An 18,732-nucleotide genomic window follows, 5' to 3' on the forward strand; every position below is an offset into this window, starting at 1 on the left:
ATTGTATGAGATTGCCTTAATGATTCAGTGTATTGCTAACATTATATAACAGTATGTGATGTTCAGTTTCTTCATTTCTGTATATGTATTGTAAATATGTTAAATTAATAAAAATTTTCTTAGGGAAAAAAAAAGAAAGAAAATATTGGGCTTTGAAAAAAGGATGAGGTTTTCTATGTGGTGCCTAGTGGGAAACAGGGTCCATTTTAGTTAATATCCCTCTGGTCTTTATATTTTGGCATGAGCTGCTTTGCATATGTATCCATTTAGGTGCATTCACTGGACATCTTTGTATGTCTTCCTACGGATCCTCCTCCTTTTTTTCTGTTTGGTAAAACAGTTTATGTTGGGAGTATTTCATATGAGAAATACTAGCAAGCAAATTTCTCCTTTGTGGGATCTTTACATTCTTCAAAAAATGACCTTGCCACACCAGCTTATGAGTATCTCAAGTTCTTAATGTGGAAAACTGTTTTGATTAATGGCTGTGATATTTGCAAGGTTAGTTTTGAGCTGCAGCTGTCATGGTGGTACAGCCTTACCTGTTTTCCACAAGGAGATTGCGATACACACTAATCCTTCTGTATTGCATTGAGTGGCTTTAGAATTCACTGTCATCTAGTGTATTTTTCTCCATGGGTTCTGCCAGAACCCTACAATTAAGGAAGGAAGATGCTTTTATCTTGGATTTACATTGGCAGCTCACATTCTACCTTGACAAGACACAGTCCTTTAGGAAGGCCGAAGGGCATTTTGTTTCCTTCTCTAGGGCATAGAAAGGCCAGCCTGCCTCAAAGCAAACCTTTGCATGTGGATTGTCCTATAGTATATTTTTTGTTACACCTACCATGTCAAGGCAAAGAAAAATAATGTTACACTGGAGCCTTTTTAACTTAAGTGATGTTTTGGAAAGGAGAGAACTCTAAATATTCTAGAGGCAGCATCTTTATCCTCTGTCCTTACCTTTTGAAGTGCTACTGGTTGGATATGTTTTCCCAGATCCATAGCAGGCTTTGAAATTACCATTTTCCAGGGTGCTTCTGGACCCTTAATCACTCCTCCTACTACTCCCAGGGGGATTAAGCTTTGGGAATATACCGATACGCTAGTAAGGCAGTATGTTCTATGAGCAGGTACTGTCACAGGTAAGTGGAACATAGGCATCTGTACTCTTGTTTATGGATAGTAAGATGCAAGCAGTACAAATGTTTTTAGTCCCTTTAGTTTTATATAAGGGTCAGGCATATTTTTTTCAATCGGAGAAGTTGTGGACAAGAATTAATAGAGTTGAAGGAATTTATCTGTGAGGGGAAGAGGGCAAGAGTTAAGTGGGATAAGTTGATCTTCCAAAAAAACAAGGTGGTTTTGGATTATCTAAATGAAGGGATAGTTTAGCACTACGCAGTTAAGACTAATATACATAATACAAGCAGAGGATACTATTTCAAAATGGAAAGGGCTGATGAAGTAGGAGAGGGAGAGTTCAAGAAATAGAGTGAGTGGGATTTTGGATACATATCCTTAAGGAGAATAAAAACAGCCATGCAGAATATTATATTCATAAAATAGCTGAAAGTATTCTCAGGACTAAGTCAACACAAAGTTGGGGAAAAGAGATTTTGCCGGTAGGGATGACTTCAAGTAAGAGTGCAGAAAATTGGCAAGAAGGATCTGGGATATACTAGTGACAACTGGTAAAGAAACCAATGTACTTGTAAAAAATAATTAGAGAGAGAGGTAATAGAGTGGGATAAGGCCAAGAAGACATTTAGACTACAGACTAGAAAATGCCTTCTGTACAAGGGTTTGATATTGAGAGTATAGGCAGAGAGAAGGGGACTGGGGGACTCTTAAGAGCTGCTGTGGTGAGGTTTTTAGTTGAATCTAGAACAGAAGCTGTTGTTAAAAAGGGGTAATTAATGAGACAAAATATTATATGATAACTTTAAGAGTCAATCAGAGGATGTTAGAAAAGACTCGGAAGAAAGACTGGAAAAGCAATTCACAAGAAAATGATAGGAAGCTTCCAAGAATGCAACCAAGTCCAGAAGGTCTGAGGATCTTTGCTTGGAAGAGTTTGCATAGGTATTTTATACCCCAAGCAGACTTCAAAGCATTTTTCCTCTGGTAGATAGCAAATGTTGGAGGTGTGATGGGGAAGAAAGAGGTAACTGGGAAGATATGTTTTGGGAGAGTAATGAGTTGGAAGATTTTAAAAATTCTGTACAGAGTACATCTCTCAACCTCTTAGAGCAAGAAATCTGATCAAACCCTAAAATAATGACAGTACAAAGGCCCGAAAATAGGAGCCAATTTTAAATATCTCTCTCCTAAATTTAGAAGTTTGCTAGAATGACAGGCTTTGTATTAACATGCATTTTCCTGAGAGATATGAAGTTTGAAACTCGTGTGAGTCATTATTTAGTGACATACCTCTCAACAATTCAGATTTTCACTAAATGTCCAGATTTTTGCCTCATATTTTTGGTCTGCCTGTCATAAAGTTTGTGGTTTTCTGGTAAATGACTGAAGACTGAAGTCACTATGGAATGGCCCACATTTGAGTTTCAGACTTCATATCCTTCAGAACATGCACGCTAACACAACCTTGTTGTTTTAGCAACTTTCTAAGGTTATAAGAGCAATATGTAAAATGCGGCCCTATTTTTAGGCCTTTGTCCCCCCATTACTTTAATCTTTGTCTAGACATGTTGCTAAGTGGTTAAGAGGCATGTTTAATGACTTCAGTCCTCAGTGATTTGTCAGAAAACCACAAGTTTTATGAGGAATAGACCAAAAATGTGAGGCAAAATCTGGACAGTTGAAAGAGATGCTACAGAGTACTTTGTCAGAAATATTGGATGAGCAAATGTGTGTAACTAAGGAAATGATTCTTTGGAGCTGGGACACGGGACCCGAGTTACCTGTATATAGTAAGGCCTTATAGAGTTTAATTCCGTTGGCTGCCAAAAAAGTAATTACTAGAAAATGGAAGTCTAAGTCTAAACCAACTGTATTTGAAGTATTGAATATTATAAAAGAGATAAAAAGAACTGAAAGAGGGATTTTTAGAAAAAGGAAGGAACAAATTACATAGAAATAAATGGAGATTGTGGGAACAATACATGCATAATAATGTTCAGGGGGAGAAGGAAGAGAGAAGTTTAAGGAGAGGCAGGAATTTAGAATTGTATGTATTATTCAACTGATGATAGTTGCATGGAAAGAAAAATATGGGATGTATAATGTATGTAAATGGAAACAATTTTAATACGGTTCGTTTTCATTTCTGTTAATGTATGTTTGCTTCTGTTTTTACATGATAATGTAGTAAAGGTGTTAAAAACTGAGGCTTAAGTTTTCATTGTTTACCGTATTTACTTTACATAGATGAAGACCATCATTCAGTGGGAGCACTGGATACAGGTAGTGTGAAAAACATGAGACACTTGTGACCATTTCTGACTGTACTGGGAAGCAGCTAACAGCTAATCTGCTTGCTTCTGATTCTGCCACAGGTGCAGGGCGAGCTCTACTTTTCCATTTTTTTAATACATGACATGTTTTGTGGATATTGTCAATTATGCAATAATGGCTCATTGCCATTCAGAAACATTCACGCTGATTCAACAGCCTAATCAGCCTGCCACTAGTAAATCGAGCATATATCAATAGAAGAAATCCAGTCACTGAAATACCATTGGCATATGCTTAGAGGAGAGAGCAAAATACAAGACAATCAGGTACATACTACAAAACTAAAGAAACAGAAATGTACCTTATTTTCCTTGTATTTCTGCTCTTTCCCTTCTAAAATCTTAACAGACTCGCCCAGATTTTCACTTAGTAGTTTTGGTCTTTTCCTCATAAAAATTTAGTTTTCTGGCACGCCACTGGGGATTTAGGTCATTAAGTAGTGACAGACATTTGAGGTTTAGTCTTCATATCCTTCAAAAAACGCACGCTGACAGAAAATCTCTTATTCCAACAACTTTCCAAGTTTATAAGAGCAGTAAAATCTGTCCCTATTTTTAAACCTTTGCTCCAGTATTATGTTGTCCTCTATCCAGGCTTCTTGCATTGAGGTTATAATGGCAATGAAGAAAAATATCAGCAGAGATTCTCTTTTCTCCATTGCTTTTCCTGAACAGCACTTGATGTACTGTCCAACCATTGGAACATAAGTTCCAAATTCATGCACAATACATCAGTAAACAAGGAAGAACGCAGAGGAAAACTACAGCACTGTTTTACAAAGACGTTATTAAAGAAAGGTAAACAATTTGTTTCTTTAATGTCTGTATAATAGCAATAACCCACTCTTGGATGCGAGTATCACAGGATCTACCCACTGCTGGCTTCATTTTATCACCCAAGCTTCGCTCTCATAATCAAATCATACCAACCATGGGTAAATCCTGTGAAACCCACACCCAGTCTTAGGTTATTGCTAAAATATACATCCAGAAGGCCCACAGCTTGAAGCTTGGAAGGGAGGTACTTGTACACAGCCATAGCTTATTCTGCAGCTTGTTTGGAGTTCTAAATGAGTTAACCTGTTGGCTGAAATTCTTAGATTTTTTTTCTTAATGTGAATTCTGACATGTATGCTTTGTGTTTTGTTTGCTTATTGGAAGAATTGCATTTGTTTTGCATACATTCAGTAAACATTTGGAATGCTGCTGGCACATGCACATATTTTTTCACTCTCTCTGTCCTGCCATAATTACTAAAAATGAAATACAGTATTCAATGTGTTTTGTCACACACTGTTACTTTGGCTCTTATAGGTTATTTAGAGTTAGCAAACAGTGGAGCATGTTAAAATAAAACTTGTTGCCAAGATGTGTGCGTTTGATTAGAAGCAGGAATTGTTATAGTGCACCCATGTGGTAGTTCACTAGTAAGGATAACGCTACTTTAGTATGGAAGTACATTACACATCTTGGATACAAAATGAATTTTTCTGTACCATTTCACTGTATTCTTTTCTGCACTAGAGCCCACATTTTCTGTGGTTTGTATTCAAAAAATCCATGTTAATCTAATAAGTCTTGAAACAATTTGTCACACTTAGGGCTAGTTGAGCCACAGGAAGAAGAAGAAGAAAACTTGATGCCAGGAATGTGTATTAGCTTGTAACTTTAGCTAGGGCAGGCTTAAACTGATTTTCATCACATTTCTATTGAAATTTTATCAACCTAATCCATTTTCTCAATTTCTACAGATTCTGTAGAAACTGTCAGCATAATTTGACCCAGTGGGCATGGCTTTCCTACCATCTTTTATTTTGCCATTAATGAGCCTGCCCTCAAGCCTTAATACCTGTCAATGGCTGCATACAGCAGAGAACTTGATTTGTGTGTATGACTGTTTATTTTGGGGCCATAACTAGTGAATATTGATGGTGAGCTTTAATGAAGGATACTACTAGACTGACAAAGCCATCATTTGCCAGTCAGTAGATTTCTTTTATTAACCTGTACCCGTTTACCTATTTGTTAATTGGGTAGTCACGATGGACAAATTGCCCATTTTCAGGGGTGAATTGGGAGTACTGTCTGATTAAGTGACTTGCTCAGAGCCACACAGTATGCAAGTGAACATGGAAGGAGACGAGTCCAGTGCCATTGCACAGAAATCAGCTCTTAACAGTTAAGATATATAGTCTTCTGTGATAACTGTCAAACATTAACATTGCCAGTAGAATAGGTTCCATTTATTTAAATGATGTGCATCTTTTTGTTCTCTTTTTGTTATATGCCATGCTGCAGGACGTGTTTGTCAGCAGGGAATAAAGTAATGAGCTGTTGTCCATATTTTAGGTAAAAAATACAGGTCATCCAACGTACTCATCAGAGAAACTCATCAAAAAATGGCATACTGACCTTACCTGCATGTCATTAAGCATTATGCCTAAATTGTTCATTATTTTAGTAGTAATATAAATTTTTCAAAATTAAATCAGGTAACAGGAGAAAGTGCTTCTGTATAGGAGAGAAAACAGTATCATTAACAATGAAAAATGTAACGCTATTCAGATATATTTTTTGTCAAAACCTTAGATTCTACTTTAAAATGACTCATTAAATGTGTGTAGAATGTCTCTGTTCAGCTTTTAGTAACAGCAAAAACATGATTTTGACACATAGTATATGCTGAATAGAGAAAAAAGTGCAAGTTAAATCTGAAAAAATAAACTTTTCTGCTGTAGTAACTTGAGCATTGTTATTTCATAAGTGAACTTGGAACATTTTTCTGACATGTCTGTGATTGCAGTGACATTGTTTTGTTTTGCTTTGTTCCTGATTTGCAGGGTTATGGTTTTCCAGTGAACCAACTCTTTGACATGCTGCTAGAAATTAGAGACCAGTATAGTGAAATTTTACTGAAGAAGTGGTCTGGAACATTCAGGTAAGTATTCCCAGTCGTATGTCAACAGATGTTTAATATAAACTGAAGATGAAAAATAAAATGAAGTACTTAACTTGGAAATCTCCAGCTTGCACAAGCTGCCTGATGTGCAATCTTAAAAAAAACAAGAATAGTAAATGTAATAAAAAAATGACTGAAAATTCTCTGGTTTGGTCATTTTGTAAAAATATTTGATGATATTGTTTTAACCATTTCTCTTGAGAAATGTTTCCTTTATTAAGAATGGCATGTATGATGAGAAACATTTTACCTTTTAAGTTATTTAAATTATTATCAGAAAATGACTACTAATAACTGAAAAAAAAAAGTAATGGCCAAATGTTACTAATCTTTGGGATGTGATATATCAACATGGCTTTGGTTGCTTAGATAGTATTCATTGTCTATAATTTTATTTCCATCTGTTTTAGTTACTACATCTGACGTTTCCTTCAGTTTTAGTGTTTTTTCACTGAGCTTGTTCCATACATTTGTGAAAAAGTTTGTATGTGAAGTTGTTCTGTCTTCGCCGTTCATTAATTACTGATGGGTTCAGAGCCGATCCCTCAGCTCTGATATGGCCAGTTGCAAAGCTCGAGGTCTTCAAATAGCTCGAGGCCAAGTCCCTATGCACCTGTGAATTACTTCAGATCTAGTTTGCCGCTGCAACAGATCGAGGTTCTGACTTAGCTTGGGCCAGATAAGCAAAATATTCATTAAAAATCTTTTCTAAAAGTTTTTTTTGATAATATTAGTGGTTAGTTAGCTTTGTTTATAAAGCTCTTATAGCTTTGTGTGTTCTCCCATTCCGTTTCTTATAATTTTAGTTGGTCTCTTTTAGGCCTAGTTAGTAGTAGTTCTTCGAGGTGTGGTCTGTCTAGCCGTCGAGTTTTATATAAGGCTTGTACAGTAAACCTTGTTGTAGATAAGTTTATTTAGTGACATTTGTCATATTTTCTGAGATAGTTTTTTTTTTTTATATCTTGCCTGTATAGGCTTAGTAGCTTTCCTGTTAGATAAGGTTATTCTTCTTGGCAGCTATATGTTTTTATTGCATAGTCTGCTTGTATGGTATCACTTCTTGTGTGTGTGTGTGTGTGTGTGTGTGTGTGTGTGTGTGTGTGTGTGTGTGTGTGTGTGTTTAGCCCGCTTTTCTTAAGGCTTGCCTGTATTTGCTATTGAGAAAATTTACTGTTGTAGTTTTTTGCGGATTAACAGTAAATATTTTCTGTTTCTTTTATGGCTGATGAAGATAAACATCCCAAATCTGGTTTCAAAAGTTGCTCAAAGTGTGGCCAGAAAATTTCAGTCACAGACAGCCACATCAACTGTGTTTATTGTCTAGGGGCTCTGCATTTGCAAGACAATTGTGCCATTTGTCATTCCTTCTCCTCTAGAGTCCTGCAGGAAAGGAAGAGGAAACTAATTGATAGAGGCTTGTTGAAGCTTTCCTTTCAGGAAACTTTGAGTGACCAGGATGGTTCCAGTCAGTCTTCAAAGTCTTCCAAGACTTCAGACTCAAAAAAATCTAAGAAGTCATCGACTTTGACTCCACTGCCTTCAGAGCCAACAGTCGTTTCTTTTAGGAGCCTGTCCCCAGTTTTGGAACCAGTCTCCGAGGTTCCGAAGAGTCCTATTCTCCAGGCGGTACCACCTTCAGTACGATTGTCTTGATCTTCTATCAGCCTGTTGGATCTGGACTTGGGTCATGTGGTACAGAAGCTGCTGTCAGCACTGGTATTAGCTAAAATTATATCGTCTTCGACCAAAATGGCTTCGGAGCTGAAGATCATTGCATCGACTTTTACTATTCCTCCTCCGAGCCATGCTGGTCCTTTGGAGCCGGAGGAGGCAAACCTGATGTTAGAGGAACCTCGGAGCCGACGCCTGCCCCAATATCTTTGGCTCCGTGTACTCTGACATTCTCGGCACCTATCGAGGACTCAAGGAGCTGACACACTCTGGTCTGGTCCGGGGAGGACAGTCGAACCGACTTGTCTGTTCTGACTTTGCCTCTCGGGGCCTCAGTTCGGTTGAGCTTGTCTCCTACCTTGGGCTCGGAGCCCACTGTCCTGGTGCTGGGGTGTTGGTGGTTTCCTCAGATCCGTCAGCTCCCTCACATCGGAGCAGAGGTGCGTTAAATGCCATGAGGAAAGTCAAGTCTCCCAGGACATCCTCAACCTTGGGTCTGCCCTCCTCCTCCCCAAAAATGCCTGTTTCTGCTTCTGCATCACACGTCCTGACCAAGCGTAGACACCCAGAGCCACAGGAAGCCCCAATGGGCGGGCCCTGCTCTTCTGAGACCTCACCAGAGGCCCACATTGATGAGGTTCCCAGGAAAAGATTGTGCAAGATGAAGCACCTAGACTCCCTGCAGGAGTCTTTCACATCAGATACTGACTTAGATGAGTCATAAGGATCCCCACAGTCCCCCTCTGAGTATATCTCATTCGCTGAGATTCTTGAGATCCTTGGGCAGAGGGGTGACTGGCAGTCCAAAGACCCTATTGAGGATGAGTCAGATGTCCTTCAAGGATGCATCTGCAGTCCTTACAAATTTGTTTCCCACAAGTTAAACAGTTATTCACTTTTTCTGACATCGGCTGAGGCAAGAAAGAGTCCCCAACGGGGTACTTAGCTTTTTAGAAGTCTTCGGTAGTAGTAATCTCTGGTTCTGACCGACCGGCACTTGCGAACAGCTTCTGCTTCGGGCACCACGCGGCAAGAAAGACTGAGGAAGATGGCGTCGGCTGATACCTTTATACCCGAATAACTGCAGCTATGACGTCGGGTGAAGTGCGACATCAGCCGAGGCCAGACCCAGACTTTGGAATCCAGCCGACCGAAGGGCTGCCTGACGACAGGACAACCCATTTGTAAGGACTGCAGATGCATGCCTATCGGACATCTACATTTATGGTAGGTACAAAACTGTACTTTCTCCTGAAGGCTTTTGGGTCTCAGCCCTCCACCTCTTGGGTGACTACGCCCTTCGATGAGTTAATGCAGCTGGTCTTATGAAGGGCATGGGAGTCTCCGGATAATATGGAGCCTGTCCCTAGGAGGCCTAATAAGTTTATTTCTGCACCACTGGACAAAGCATATCTAACTAAAGGTGTTCCGGTTGATGCCATGGTGGTGGCGGCGGCCATCAAGAAGGAAATGTCTGAGACTTCCTTGTCTATCCATCCTCCTAATAGAGACTCCAGGATTATGGAGAGATATAGGACGCACATGTTCAGTTCAGCGACCTTTGCTCTCCGTTCGCTGAACTACTTAACCGATTTCACTAGATTACAAAGAGATCTCCTTAAGGAGTAGGGAAATACTATTCAGGGTACAGTGGCTGCAGGAGCCTCTGACAAAGTTGCTGCCCAGCTTGCTACCATCATTTGTCAACTCATCCATGCGTCTCATATTCTATGCAGCTAATAGAAAGAGTAGGGCAGCGGGTAAAAGAATCGCTCTTAGGAGACATTCCTGGATGCGCTTGTGTTCCTTCGTGGAGCCCTTCAAGTCATCCTTCATGAGCACTCCCTTTGATGGCTCGTGCCTTTTCAGGCCTAAAGTGAAGGAAACCTTAACCAGGTGTGAACAGAATGGAAAGACTTTGCTGTCAGGGTCCATTTTTCCACCTCTACCCTACCCTATCCCAAAGATCAGCGGGGAGGAAAATTGTGGTTTCGAAAAGTCCAAGGAGCCTTTCAGGACACACGTGGTGAACCCCCCTCCAGGGGCAGAGGAGGGCGTAATAATGGAAGATGCCACCCTCGCAGCAGAGGGGGTCCACAACACCAGGGTGACATAGATCACTTCTCTGGGAAGCCCTACCAGCGCCCCTGAGAAGAGGCCCGACTGTCCTGCTCTGGAGACAGTCAGGGGTCGTTTGTCTTTGTACCCAGATGCCTGGCTCAAAATAACAAAAGACAGCTGGGTACAAAGTATCATTTCCAGAGGGTATTTCATTCCTTTCACCACACCCCCTCCAATTGTTTGAAAAATCCCGGACGTTCCACCCAGTTACAGTGAACAGGCAACTTTAGAGGTCCAAACGTTGCTAACAAAAAGAGTCACCCAACCAGTCCCAGCAGACCAAACAGGGTCCGGAACTTACTCAAGATTCTTTTTGGTTCCAAAGAAGACAGGGGACTGGAGACCCATATTGGACCTCAGCAGACTGAACCAATACGTAAAGAAAGAGAAGTTTCGGATGGTCATGCTTCAGTCTATACTTCACTTTTTAGGGAAAGACAATTGGATGTGCTCGATAGATCTCAAGGATGCGTACTACCACATAAAAATGGCCAGACCATCCAGGGATCACCTGCACTTCCGGCTGGGAGCCAATCACTACCAGTTTCGAGCCCTGCCCTTTGGTCTCACTACAACCCCCAGAGTGTTCAAATGCATGGCAGTGGTCACGGCTCACCTGAGGTGTCTAAGATTCCAGGTGTTTCCATACCTAGATGATTGGCTCCTTACCGCCACCACCGGGCATCAACTCATTCAGGCCAGGGAGTCCACTCTGTCACTCTGCAATCATCTTGGCATTAAAATCTGCCTTGTCGCCATCTCAGCATATCGTTTAAATTGGGGCAGAGTTGGACACCACCACCACCACTCTAAGACTTCCATTGGAAAGAGTCGTTCTAATTCGTCAATATATCAGCATCTTGTTATCAAAACACTAAGCACCAGCATCAGAAGTTCTGAAAGTATTAGGCATGAAGACAGCAGCAATTCTAGCCATACCACTTGCTTGGATACATATGCAGGTTCTTAAATGGCGGCTGTTCACTCAATGGTCTTACTAGGAGCTACCCATGGATCACACTATAATGATCACAGATTCTTGCAAGAAGGACCTGCAGTGGTGGTTGACCTCACTCTATGTCACAATAGGATGCCCGTTTGTGCTACCCCCTCCAGCAACCACTGTGACCAAGGACGCTTCCCTGATATGGTGGGGGGGCATTTTCAGGGAAAGACTGCCCAAGGCACATGGACCGACCAAGAGACACATCTGCATATCAATGTCCTAGAGATGAGAGCAGTACTTTTAGCATTGCAGTACTTCCAGGACTCTCTTCCTCTGGGCATGATTGTAATTCAGACAAATGACATGTTGGTGGTCTGGTATTTGAACAAACAAGGAGGAACCAAGTCTTACCTCCTTTGTCGAGAGGCTGTCAGAGTTTGGCAGTGGGGTGTTTCCACCCAGTGCTTTCTGTTGGCAACACACATCCCGAGGAGATCCAACGTGATAACAGACAAACTGAGCAGGGCAATCTTGTTGCCCCACAAGTGATCCCTAAAGAAAGAAGTTGCGGACAAGATATTCCACAGATGGGGCCAGCCTTGCTGCGACCTTTTTGCCAGTCACATGAACACGAAATGCAGAAGCCATTTTGCCCCAATTCCCTCTCCGGGGAAGCCCCAAGTGACACACTTGTACACTATTGGCCTCCGAGTCTCCTCTATGCATTTCCACCAATCCCATTGATATCCAAATTTCTACAGAAAGCAAAATCCCTGGGAAGGACCATCATTCTTTAGCCCCTCACTGGCCTCATCAGATTTGGTTCCACTTAATTCGACTTCATCTCGTGGAGCATCCTTGGATCCTGTACCCAGTTCCAGACTTTGACACATCTGTCAGGGGATCTTCATCCTTCCTTGCAGTCCTTGAAGCTGACAGCTTGGTTGCTCCAGTTTCCATCATTGCCAGGTTCCATAACCTTTCCAATGAGACAAAACAGATCCTTTTGTCGTCTCATAAATCTTTTACCAGAAAGCTGTATCTGAACAAATGGAAGAATTTCTCTATATGGGCCTCTAAAAAATAATATTGATTCTTACCAAGCTCCTGTTGCTTCCATATTTGAATTCTTGACTATGATTTTCAATAAAGGAGCTGCAGCAGCAACAGTTCAGGTTCAATTGGCTGCCATCTCTAATTTTCATCTTGGATTTGAAGGTTTGAATATCATGTCTCACAAGTTATCAAAAACATTTCTTAAAGGGACTTTTCAAATTAGGCCATCTGTAAAATCTCGCTATTCTCCGTGGAATCTAAATGTTATGCTCTCACAGACAATTCTCCTGCCATTTGAACCAGCTTCATCTTGTGATCTCATATTTTTGTCTTGGAAGACCATTTTTCTGCTGGCTATCACTTCTGTTGCAGAGTCTCAGAGCATCAGGCTTTATCCATTTTATGCTGACGAGTTTCACTTAGAACAAATCCCTCATTCTTGCCCAAAGTTTGCACAGAAACCAATCTCAACCAAGTTATTGAGTTGCCAGTTTTCTTCCCCAATCATTCTAACAATTTAGAAGTGTATGCTGCACAAACTTGATGTTTACAGACAGCGTAGATTTTATTTGGATAGAACAAAAAATTTCAGGAAATCAGACCAGCTTTTTGTTTCATTCTCAGACTCCAGAAAAGGGAGACCAGTGGCTAAAACAACACTGTATAAATGGTTATCTGATTGTATTACTTTTGCCTATTTAGCTGCCAATATGCCTTTACAACACAAGATTAAAGCTCACTCAACCAGAGCAGTTTCTACATCATCTGCATTTTCTGCCAGGCTTCCCATTGACAACATCTGTGCAGTAGCCACTTGGTCAAAACCTCATACCTTTATCACTCATTACAAAGTTGACAAGGCCTCCAGGGACAGGAATTCCTTTGGATCCACGGTCCTGAGAAATTTACTTCCGTGAGCCACCCGAGGTTGATGGCGGTTGGGATGCTACCCATCAGTAAAGAAAGAACGGCGAGATAGAACAACTTCACGTAAAGAAGTTATGTACTTACCATAACATTCCATGCGAATTGTTCATCTCGCCTTCATTCTTACGTCCCTCCCTTCCTTCCCCCCTCCTGGGCTGATAGATGACCAAGATGCTGGATCCATCCTGGTTACTCAAACTTTCTCTTCTCTAGGAATGTAACAATGATTTATGGCATTAGTATACACAGCAAACAAGATCTGAAGTAATTCACATGTGCATCATGGGACAGGGACTTGGCCTCAAGCTATTTGAAGACCTCAAGCTTTGCAATTGTCCGTATCGGAGTCGAGGGATCAGCTCCGAACCCATCAGTAAAGAATGAAGGCAAGATGAACAACTCACATAGAACGTTATGGTAAGTACATAACTTCTTTTTTATACTGTCATTTCTGATGAAAATCTATCCTCAGTTCATTACATTTTTGTGTAACAGACAGACTTGCATTTCTTCTCAATCTGATTTTCAAGCTTCCTAACAAGTTTCTTTGGCCTGGACATCTTTTCTGTAGAAGTCATTTCTTCCTTGAAATGTATGCAGTTCACAGGTCTTGTTTTTTTCAGTGATTTGAGCATATTAAGGCTCTTTATGCTTTTTCCATGCAGCTTTTGACATGGCTCTGTACCAGTGTAGTACTGTTTGTTTTTTTTTTTTTAATTGCCTATATTCCATTTAAATGATGCAGTTATGTTATTTGTCACTAAAACAGTACTTTATGCTGACCTTACCAGCAGTCTTTACAGAAACAACACTGTCCCGCTCTTACCAGCAATAGTATAGCATCTTTTCCACTTAATTTTTTTTTTTTCCATGGTACTTGTATTGCATACGTGGGTCATTTTTAACAGTTTTTTATCTGTATATTTACATGTAAATGTGTAACAAATGAAAGTACCAATGTCCGGTAAAACAATAAAGCCACAGGTAGTTGAATATACGTCCCTCTAATGTATAGAAGATTCCAAACAAATAATATAGCACACAAAACACATTAACGCTTCAAGAGCTACGTTTTCATTTAAAATACTTCATCAGATGTGGGCCATATCTAATTAACAATCGTTTATAACAAATAAGTAATGATATCACCAAAAAATGGACGAATTGTGAATAGAATGAATTAATATAATTTAGTTTAAAAATGTTAAATGAATAAATACCTTCAGACATAAATAAAATCGAAACATATTTTTAAAATTTTTTTTTTAAAACCTTGGTAAAAAAACTTAACATGCTTTTTTTTTAAAAAAATAACTCCCAATGTAAAAAGAACATTGTTTTTTTCCAGAATAAATTATTTCACCTGTGGAAAATGTATAAAGGAAAAATACATAATGGCTTATGGGTTTAATTAAAGTTTAGCCACTCTTAGTTTGAGTAAGGGGGCAAGTGAAATATGTTCATTTAGTCCTGGCCATCTATTGACCTGTAAGGTGACTTGCCACCACTCATTACACTTGGGTTATCCTGCCGTCAGGTGGTCCCGCAATTGGCCAGAGTTCCAAAGTCTTGGTCCGGCGTCGGTTGCTGTCGCCAGGGATATATAAGAAGCAGCCTACGCCATTTTCTTCAGTCTTTCTTGCCGCGCGGTGCCCGAAGCAAAAGCAGTTCGCAAGTGCCGGTTGGCCGACTCCTGCGATATCAGATTCGATTTTCAGAACCGAAGTCTTCAATAAAGCTAAGTACCCCATTGGGGAAACTTTTTCTTGCCTCAGACTGATGTCAGTAAAAGTTAATAATTGTATTTGTTGTGGGAAGCAAATACCTCATAAGGATTTTCATTCTTATTGTATTCCATGCCTAGGCCCAGATCACAACGTCACTAGTTGTCGGTTTTGTGTTAGATTTAACAAACGCACTATTAAACGTCGGCTTGATTTTGCTCGCCATTACTGTGGCCGAAGGTTTAATTATACCATGCTGTCAGAACAAACGACCGGAATTCATAAAAAACGCAAAGACAAGGATAAGGACAGACATCAGAGGCCCAAGACTGACGACGAAGCCTCTTCTAGGCAGGTCACCGGTTCTCAGTGAGGCACTTTTGCAGCCCCTTGACACCCACTACCTCAAAGCCACAGGCTGCTACCGACTCCCACGTGGAGGTGCCTAGGCCTCTGGATACTCAAGGTGTTGGGCCTATGGAGACAAACCTTCAGATGGGTCCAGAGCCACTGAGCAGGCATCGGCTTCTGAGGGTGTTTTCAGACCTTCACAACTTACCATTGCAACTACAGCCAAGTCTAAAACTACATTAAAGACAAAGAAGCAAGTACAGCATTCACCTGGACAGGCCTCCATGCCTAAAAAGCAGATGCTCAAAATGGCCGAAGACGTAATTACTCTGATCAGGGGTTCCCATCCCCCTCCTGATAAAAGGCCTAGGCAGGATACAGACTGATTCCTCTGACCAGGTTTCTTTATATTCTGATTCCTCTTCAGACCAGGGATACTCTTTACCCCCCTATGAGGACTCTGATGCTGAAGAATCAATTCCTTCAGCCTCTCCTCCTGAGGATTATTCTTTTGGGGAAACTTTACATACCATGAGGGAGCATTTCCATTGGGAGGGCCCAGATTACTCAGAATCCAAGAAAAGGCTCAGAGACTTTCTTTTATTGCCTCAGCACAGGCCCCTTGCTATTCTGCCAGTGTTGGATATTGAGGAGGATGTGTTCTCTGAATCCAGTTTAAATCCTGATTCTTTACCCCCTGCTCCAGTCAAACCAGACAGGTACTACAGAGTCCCTGACTCTCACAAATTTCTTTATAAAAACCCTGTTGCTGACCCAGAAACTATTTCCCAGGGTCCCAACGGGGTAAAGGCTTCCACGGCTAAAAATCCAGTTCTCTCCGACAGGGATTCTAGAGCATTAGACATATGGGGGAAGAAAGTTACACCTCTGCAACTTTAGCAGTGAGGGCTTTAAATTGTCAGTTTCACATGCTTAAATATCAACAATATTTACTGTCTCAGTTAAAACAGAAAATGAGTACAAGTGCAGAACAACCTGACTATAAGGAAATGCAGGATTTATTGCATGCAACTGAACAAGTGGGAAAACATACTTTGCAATGTGGTTTTGATTCATTAGAGGCTTCTTGTAGAGCAGCAGTTACAGGATCTGTGATTCAAAGGCATGATTGGTTAAAAGAACAAAGTTTACCAGATCATGTTAAGGCAAAATTATTGGATGCTCCTTTACAGCAAGATATTTTATTTGGTGTTAAGTCAGAAGAGGTATTAAAGAAAATGGAGGATAAGGCAAAATCTATGCAAACAGTGAAGGATTTCTTACAGGTACAGCCACCTCGATTTAGCAGGAATTGGCCTACAAAAAATTGTTCCTTTCCAGTGTCAGACAGGCCACAAAGAGGCAGATACAGATGCCCAAGAGGCAGATCTCAGCCCCAAGGCTCTTACAGACCACGACAGTGGGGTGCTTCAACCCCAAAAGGAGGTGGAGACAAGTCACAACCTTACAGGAAACAGTCCCAATGACTTCCCCCTTCAAATGCCAAACTCTTCCCTTTTGGCAGCTCCCTTAGGGGGGAAACTAGCACTTTTTTCACAAAACTGGCAAGCAATCACCCAAGACAAATGGGTTCTGAATATTGTGTCTCAAGGTTACAGGTTCCACTTTCACACTTTACCAAGGCTAAAAGGAATGCCAGACCTGCCACAAAATCAATGGGCAGAGGAACAAAAGCAAATTACAGCCCTCATGGACATGAGAGCTATTCAAAAAGTGCCACAGCAGGAACAAGGACAAGGATTTTACTCGAGACTCTTCCTTGTCCCCAGAAAGGACAAAGCCTGGAGACCCATACTAGACCTTTCTACTCTAAATACTTACCTGGATGTTCCAAAATTCAAAATGTTGACACTGCAGCAGCTCCTTCCCATGTTGGGCAAGAAAGCTTGGCTTGTTACTTTGGACCTCAAAGAGGCATACCTGCATGTCCCTATCAGACAAAATTGCAGAAGATACCTCAGATTCATAGCTGGTTCAATGCACTACCAATTCTTTGCACTGCCCTTTGGCTTATCTACTGCACCTAGGGTTTTCACAAAGTGCCTGGCACCAGTAATTGCATTTTGCAGACAAAAAGGAATTCAAATATATCCGTACCTGGATGACTGCCTGATTCAAGCAGAGAGCAAGAACATTCTTCTAAAACATCTGGCATTTTGTAAAAAGGTTGCTAATTTGCCTAGGTTACACAGTAAACGAAAAGAAGTCAAAACTACTGCCCTCACAAGAGATAATATTCCTGGGTGCCAGCTTAAATGCAACGGCCCAGATGGCTTGTCTCACGCCAGCAAAACAAGGACAACTGACTCAGTATTTTCAATTGATGGCAACAAAGTCCCATCTCCCTGCAAGAAAAATTCTGCAGGCCTTGGGATTCATGGCATCCTGCATACCACTAATTCCATATACCAGACTGCATATGAGGAAATTACAATGGTACCTAAAAGGTGTTTGGACTCGACACTCTCACAGCTTGGAAACAGTAATACCACTAATTCCCTGCTTACAACAGGAGTTTTGATGGTGGGCACAGGCATGTCACCTCAACAAGGGTCAGCCTTTCACTCTTCCCACAGCCAGGCAGACTTTAACAACAGATGCTTCGGATTACGCCTGGGGAGCACACATGGCAGGAAAATGTATTCAGGGCAAATGGACCACAGACCAAATGCATCTTCACATCAATCAGAAAGAAATGTTGGCTGTACAAAATGCCCTAACAGATTTCAGGAACCTTCTGCATCCAGAACAATTATTATTAAAGACAGACAACACCACAGTAATGTGGTACATAAACAAGCAAGGGGGCACTCATTCTTACCCACTATGCAGACAAGTCATGACCTTTTGGAACACTGCTCTAACTTATCAAGTTCATCTGCAAGCACAATTCTTGCCAGGAAAGAAAAATACTTTGGCAGACGACTTAAGCAGAAACATCATAGATCCTCACGAGTGGAAATTAAATCCACAAGTCTTCAGCATGATAATGCAAAAATGGGGGTGCCCGGGCATAGATCTTTTTGCCTCCCCACTGAATTGCCAACTACAAAAATTCTGCACAAGGACTTATCACACACAAGCATGGAAAGTGGATGCTCTTTCGTTCAGCTGGAAAAACCTTAAAGTTTATGCCTTCCCACCACTGCCTCTCCTTTCAAAGGTACTCCTAAAAGCCAGACAAGAAAAACCACAGATGATTCTGATTGCTCCAGACTGGCCACGCCAGCATTGGCACCCAATCTTAAAGAACTTAGCTCAAGGCCTACCTTGGATTTTGCCTCAAATTCCACACCTACTGGCTCAACAAAACAATCAGATCCTGCACAGTCAGCTCAAAACCTTAAACCTGGCTGCATGGCAGATTCATTAGCCAAACAGACAACACCTCTCTCTAAAGCTGTTATGGATGTCATTTTGGAGGCCAGGAGGCCTAGCACCAGGAAATCTTATTCAGAAAAGTGGAAGAGATTCTGTGCC

At 41.0% G+C, this 18,732-nt stretch overlaps 1 protein-coding gene across 2 annotated transcripts in view; it reads left to right on the forward strand.

The window, feature by feature from the left end:
* The window catches only part of EXOC6B (exocyst complex component 6B), a 5,967,963-nt gene that overhangs the window by 3,111,762 nt on the left and 2,837,469 nt on the right, over positions 1–18,732 (forward strand). For both annotated transcript variants that reach the window (XM_044063970.1, XM_044063971.1), the window contains exon 13: positions 6,317–6,414. In XM_044063970.1, coding sequence (XP_043919905.1) covers positions 6,317–6,414 — 98 coding nt within the window. The remainder of the gene's footprint in view (positions 1–6,316; positions 6,415–18,732) is intronic.

Source organism: Protopterus annectens, chromosome 2.part2 (genome assembly GCF_019279795.1).
Source record: "Protopterus annectens isolate FY-2018-M chromosome 2.part2, PAN1.0, whole genome shotgun sequence".
Lineage (NCBI taxonomy): Eukaryota > Metazoa > Chordata > Ceratodontiformes > Protopteridae > Protopterus > Protopterus annectens.